Source organism: Zootermopsis nevadensis, unplaced genomic scaffold (genome assembly GCF_977971745.1).
Source record: "Zootermopsis nevadensis isolate Lab colony 2312 unplaced genomic scaffold, Znev_1.0 Znev_ptg000040l, whole genome shotgun sequence".
In the NCBI taxonomy this organism is placed as follows: Eukaryota; Metazoa; Arthropoda; class Insecta; order Blattodea; family Termopsidae; genus Zootermopsis; species Zootermopsis nevadensis.
In genome coordinates this window covers 972,801-979,720 of record NW_028259172.1, presented here as the reverse complement: position 1 = coordinate 979,720, position 6,920 = coordinate 972,801, and the positions used below count along the sequence as shown (strand labels likewise).

General features: G+C 40.6%; 1 protein-coding gene across 1 annotated transcript; it reads left to right on the top strand.

Annotated features, from left to right (window-relative positions):
- Positions 1-311: 311 nt before the first annotated feature.
- On the top strand, positions 312-5,615 carry LOC147871752 (chorion peroxidase-like). The gene is made up of 7 exons (XM_087360169.1): positions 312-480; positions 3,073-3,225; positions 3,700-3,778; positions 4,542-4,600; positions 4,841-4,927; positions 5,271-5,398; positions 5,493-5,615. Exons 1-7 carry the CDS (start codon positions 312-314, stop codon positions 5,613-5,615), a joined length of 798 nt encoding a protein of 265 aa, XP_087216295.1.
- Positions 5,616-6,920: the final 1,305 nt, after the last annotated feature.

Genomic DNA, 6,920 nt, shown 5'->3' with positions numbered 1-6,920 from the left:
ATGTCGACGGCTCTGAAAAATCTGGATTGTGATCTTCTGGATCATGAATCCGTGTATATTTGTAACTGGTTACCAAAGTTTCGAAGGAACTTATCGTCTTAGTCTTACAGGCGTAAGATGCGATGGAGGTGATATGTGTGATATGTCCTTCCGAAGCCATGGTAACGACAGACCAGACGTTATAACACAGAAGATCCAACCAGGCACCAGAAGTGTTCAACTTTCTTATCTTACTAACGCATTATGTACGTTTAACGGTGATTTCCGTGCCCGGTGTCTCAGGCTGGTGGGGTCACCTGTACGCCGATGGTATGACGGCGCCCAGGATTAGTGTGACCGGTACCCAGTTGCCCCTACCCCGGATCGTGTCCAGAACGGTGCATCCCGACGAGGGCTTTCACGACCACGCGGGCACCGTCTTGGTTGTGGCCTGGGGACAGTTCATGGATCATGACTACACGCTGACAGCCACGCCTCTTGGTCAGTAAGCGTATTTTTACACATCGCTGATTCTTATTCGTTTTGTGTTCCCCTCCTCTTCACTTAAAATATGTGTGTATTAGAGTTTTAAATGATTTTATAAAAATAACTGCTATTTTATATTTAAATAATCTCAAGCTCTTTTTTAAATTAAATATATTTGACATGCGAAAGGAGAAAAAATTAAAAATCCCTCACATATGCGACATAAAAACTGGTATCATTAAATGAACAAACGCTGCAGATCTGATCAAGAAATTCCCCGAATATTATGGAATCCAAAGGTTTATTGTCGTATTCAAAACAGCTCGCCAATGGACCCTACCTACGCCAGATTAATCAAGTCCACATCTCCCACTTTCGAACTTTACGGTCCATTTTAGTATTATCCTCTTATCTATATCTGTAACAATGAAAAATAATCAAACTGTACGAGTAATAACGAATGACATTTTTATGTGCAGTCGTCAATACGGTTTCAACGTAAAGTAACGTGTAGATTTGAGGCTAAACCGATTTTGGTCCAATATACTTTGGGCTTCCATTAGTAATTCAAGGTCGGCTCTTGAATCACCATTCATGATAATGGAGACAGTAAGCACCTCTGAAGCATCGGACAGTTCTACGGGACTACACGGCGCAACATCCCAGATGACAGTCATCTTCAGATAAGATTAAGACATCTTTGGAAGATGCATGGAACTGGCTCAGGATTGTCTGATGGCGGACTCTCATTGTCGATGTCGTGTTCTACTATTAAAAATTTAATAAGTTAGGTTGTTGGATATGGTATTCTGTTCCAGTCACCATGCATAACACTCCGCATCAAGCCGCTTGTCTGCAAGCGAAAAGGCTGGCTACATATTGCTTTAGTTTCTGTAAAATATTTCCTGCGGGTGTTATTTAAAATTCTCCGCTTGTACTTTAACTTTCTGCTTTGTTCTTCCCTTCACTAAGCCCTTTCATGAGAAAACTTAGAGCAGATCTGCTAATCTTACCGCGAACTGTCAAATGCGGGAATATGCAAAAGCCTACGTTCAAATTATGAGGTAGATTTTTGCACGCATGGGAAAATGACAAATGCATACACAATTTTCTAAGGAGAACCTGAAAGGAAGAGGCCGCTTATAAGACATAGGCGCACAATGTAGGATAATATTAAAATGGATCTGAAAGCAATAGCATGTGATTCATTTAATAAAGTTACCATTAAAATAAACACCTCCAAATCAAAGTAGTTGCATGAAGTAATATTGACAATACTTCCACTGCTTTGACGAAATTTGGTGCAAGTCTGTTGTAAGTCAACAAGTTTCATCCCAGTTGGTGTCGTTTTCGTTTGCGTGTAATAGTGACGAAACTGGAACCTTTCAAATTCTTCCTACGAAATGCACATAAAAACGTACAAGTTTACTTAAGATTTCTTTTACATTTGCTACGGTATGAAGAGACTGGGTTCTCCGTGTATCTGGATGGTTGAGGATCGTGTCTTCAGTGCACCAGGTTATAATCAGTCGTAACTGCCGCTTTAGAACACGAAAAGAGAGAGACGAATGAAAATTTGGAGGCCACAACACAGCACGCTTGCAATGTCGGAGGTGCGACAGAGTAGCTCAGAGGCCCCCGGAAGCCATTGGGTAGGGCTCTGGATGGATCCCAGACCAACAGTAGTGACGAAGAGAAATATCCCTTTCCCTACAGGGAACAGAAACTAGTTACGACTCGGCTATAAAGGGCTATTATTATTTAAGGTCTGCATCTTCTTTGTACACGACGTACATAAAATGAGCGCATGTAATGGTCTGTATGTTCGTTTCTTTCAAATCGAGTACGTTTTACGAATTTTCACGAATCATGGTATGGAGATTATTCCATTGAAGGTCAACTCAATCTCATTCTTTTCTTGATTTCCTACAAACGAACGTTGCGGCCGAGTAATTAGCTCTCCTACTCCATATTGCACTCGCCACGGTGGTCTAGCGGTTAGAACGCTGGCCTTGTAATCCTGGGGTCTCGGGTTCGATTCCCGGCGGTGCCTGAATTTATAACTTGTGTTGGGCAAGGCCGTGGTCTAGGCAACACGGAGTTTTCCTCCGTGGCATCCCAACAATTACTCCATTCACACACAGAAGAAGGCAATGGCAAACCACTTCTGGATCATCTGCCAAGAACGTATATGAACAGGTCCCAGTCCGAGAAAAGGATGGAAGGATCCTGTTCATATGGACCTGTCGTCAGACAGAACACTACAAATAACTCCATATTAAGAGGCTCCGGCTTCAAATATCGGCGCCGAGAACAGCCACCATAATTTACGTATTGATGGTTCTCCTCAGTTCCTCCAGCAACTGACTTTAAATTAGACCACGCCCGATTCCTTCCAATTCATTACTCATTATTTTGCCCTATCATTCAACGCTATACACAGTCTGTCATTACGAATTAATTTAAATTAAGTCGCTTAACAACGAATTTTATCTCGACATAGGCAATTCATGAAAGCAGGAGTATTCGAAAAGAATGTATGATGAAACTCCAATCTTGTCAATATTATTTTCGGTAGGCGTGTTAAGTGCGATTACTTAACTTCAGACCCGCTGAACAGGAACGAACCTGCCCATCTTAAGAATCCATACTGCCTAGAGATTCATATCCCAGCTGACGACTACTTCTACAGCTTGTTTGGGTTGCGGTGCCAGGATTTCGTACGGGGTTTCCCCGCTGTGAGGCCTGGCTGCAGATTAGGTAAGGAACTTGGTACAGTTTAATTTGTTGGACTCATTGTATCCAATTCAAATAAATATGTATTCTGATATTTCAGTTTCTCACCAGCAGCGAGTATGAATATGGCCGTACAGTGTGGTATAAGTGTACTGACGTTTTAGAGGTGCCTACTGCCCCAATCATCAGGATTTATAGCGCCTCTGAAACGTCGGTAAACTTCCAACAGGTCATACGGCGCAACAACCCAGAAGACAACCATCTTCTGAACCTTCTGAGTATTCTGTTTGAGTTCTAAATTTCGTTGACTCAATCATAAAATTAAGTCATTACTCTTGCCTTTACCAACTCACAGTCAAATTAAAATTCAGAAAAATTGGCCACTCCCTCCTGCTAGTCTGTAACAACAGGAATGACTTGGTCCCGAGGGATTTCTTTCATGTCACAATAAAACTCCAGTTCAGTGTACTGAAGAAGAGTTAGATATTTGAATTTCAGGTTCAAGAGCTCCATTCAACACTTTGACGGGCGTTTTAGATGGCAATACCGCTTATGGAGTTTCTGAAAAGTTTGCCAGGTAGGTGTACATAGGACGGAGGCAAGTGTCTCATTTTAAACATTTGAATTTAATTTACAATCCCTATTCATCATATCATTGGAACAATTATCTAATTAAGTAACTATTAGATAACACTAACAACACTAATCCCAAACTCCTTCTTAGTCTTTCGAGTCACTGTTTCGCCTTGTTTGCATTTGTTCTCTTCCCATATAAACTATGCAGTATCCCTTTTATTTCAGTGCCCTGATAATACTAAATAACTATCTACATAACTAAGTACTCTGTTGTCATGTCCTTAATCTGCCACTTCATACATCTTAGGCCCAAATATTTTCCTGGGTGCTTTCTTTTCAAATACCTGTAATTTATATTTTTTGCCTAAGCAATTACTATTAAACAACACGGAAACAATTATTAGTTTCCACTGACAGCAGAGAGTAAGTATTGTTTTTAAATACGCTTCTCACATAAATGTATGTCTGACTCCTCTGTGCTCATATTTGTTTACTTAACTATACAGCAGTCTCCCTATAATCCGATGGCAGATTAACCTCGGTCAATCTGGTTCAAACGGAAATTAAAAATGTATATAAAAGTCTGTTATAAAATTTAGAACGTTTAAAAATAAGGAAATAAATGCTACAATGACATTATTTAACGTATTAACATAAATTAACTATTGCTAAAATCTGACGTAATAATCCTTTTACTGTCTGTGAAGCCAATTATAATTCAGGACTTCACACATAATTAATGTTTGTAACAATCTCTGTATCAGACATCTGAGAGCAGGATATGGTGGCCTGATGCGAATGAATCCCGTATTTACCGAATATGGTTTAAGGCTTTGACCGGGATGTTCTTTTGTTAAATCTTATGTGGTACCGCCTGATTCGACTTCTAATGGTTAAGTGAAGTGTTTTCTTCGCGGTACGGTCTGGATTCGTAAATAATATTCAGACGAGCTTCGGCTTCGAAGGGTTAACCAGCTGATTTTCGTAATGGTGAGGTGTAGTGTTTTCTTCGCGGTACGGACTGAATTCATAAATAATATTCAGACGATCGTCTGCTTCAAAGGGTTAAAGGACCTACTGCCGCTTAAACTGGACATCCCTGATGAGGGCTGTACGCGACCCAACAGATCTATGTACTGTTTTGAAGGTGGTAAGTACTGTAATTGTAAAAAAATATATATGCGGTGTTTAACCCATTAGTATGTTTTGAGGGATGCAGAATATCTGTCAGTTTGAACGATGTTGGCTAATTTGACAGCTGTGTAATGTCACAGATTAAAAGTTAAAATAGGTTTCGTGATAATTTTGTTGTTGGTAGATTAATTGGTTTAAGACTGACTAAACTGTCAACACATGAAGGTAAGGTTAACACTGAGTTAGGAAAGTCCTTTAAATTCCTTACTTTACAAATGTACTTTCAGTAGATAAGATAGTATGACATTAGTATAAGTTAAAAGACATACATTCACTGACAATTCGTTGAAATGTTTCAGGTGAGATCAGAGTGAATGAGCAATTGGTGCTGACATGCATGCACACCCTGATGGCAAGAGAACACAATCGTATTGCCCATGCACTGTCTCAAATCAATTCTCATTGGGATGATGAAACACTGTACCAGGTAATTCCTGACACAGTCAAAGCTATTAGCATGTTTATGTTTTGCATAACTTTCTTTATTCTTATATTTTGGGGCTGTTTCGTGTATGTTGTAGGAAGCCCGGCGCATTGTTATTGCAGAGATTCAACAAATAACCTTCAACGAGTTCCTTCCAATCATCCTTGGCAAAGAGGTCATGGAAAACTTTGGACTCCTTACGCAGAAAGAGGTCGAGTAACAACTCTGATAATAATTTGCACACATTAATATACACCTAAATAGAAATACAAGTATTAATTACATTTAGTATACAAAATCAATTTTCTCATAAAACGTTTACGTAATAAATGACGTGGATGCATTTTTTAAGGAGAAGGAAGTCCCCTACAGATGGACCAGCTAAGCCGCAAAGTTGCAAAACTCACAAAATTACATGATCACTAAATCTCCATGAATTAGACGCTTTGGCCTATCTGGCCCGTATACAAGTGAGATGTAGCTAATAAAATTCGAGCATTTTAACTGCAGAATGTCACGGAAATTACGCCGTCATGTTGAGTGGTAGAAACTTACCAGCGCTTCGTTCAACACGAACTGCCAATCACTACACCGGACCGACTCGTACGAAGAATTCTTATTTTTAAGTAGGATTTCAGGTTTTTACGGCTGTGAGTCTGAAGATTTCCGTCTTCAGGGTTGTTGCGCTGTGTAGTCTGGTCGATGTTTACCAACGTTTCAGAGGTCATACTGCCTCCATCATCAGGGCGATGAATATGAAGAGTTCTGTCTTCTGGGTTGTTGTGCTGTGTAGTCTGGTCGATGTTTACCAACGTTTCAGAGGTCATACTGCCTCCGTCATCAGAGTATGAAGATTTCCGTCTTCTGGGTTGTTGCGCTGTGTAGTCTGGTCGATGTTTACCAACGTTTCAGAGGTCATACTGCCTCCATCATCAGGGCGATGAATATGAAGAGTTCTGTCTTCTGGGTTGTTGCGCTGTGTAGGCTGGTCGATGTTAACCAACGTTTCAGAGGTCATACTGCCTCCATCATCAGGGCGATGAGTATGAAGATTTCTGTCTTCTGGGTTGTTGTGCTGTGTAGTCTGGTCGATGTTTACCAACGTTTCAGAGGTCATATTGCCTCCATCATCAGGGCGATGAGTATGAAGAGTTCTGTCTTCTGGGTTTTTGTGCTGTGTAGTCTGGTCGATGTTTACCAACGTTTCAGAGGTCGTACTGAATACATCATCAGGGCGATAAGTATGAAGATTTATGTCTTCGGGGTTTTTGTGCTGTGTAGTCTGGTCGATGTTTACCAACGTTTCGGAGGTCATACTGCCTCCATCATCAGGGCGATGAGTATGAAGATTTCTGTCTTCTGGGTTGTTGTGCTGTGTAGAATGATCGATGATTACCAACGTTTCAGAGGTCATACTGCCTCCATCATCAGGGCGATGAGTATGAAGATTTCTGTCTTCTGGGTTGTTGTGCTGTGTAGTCTGGTCGATGTTTACCAACGTTTCAGAGGTCATACTGCCTCCATC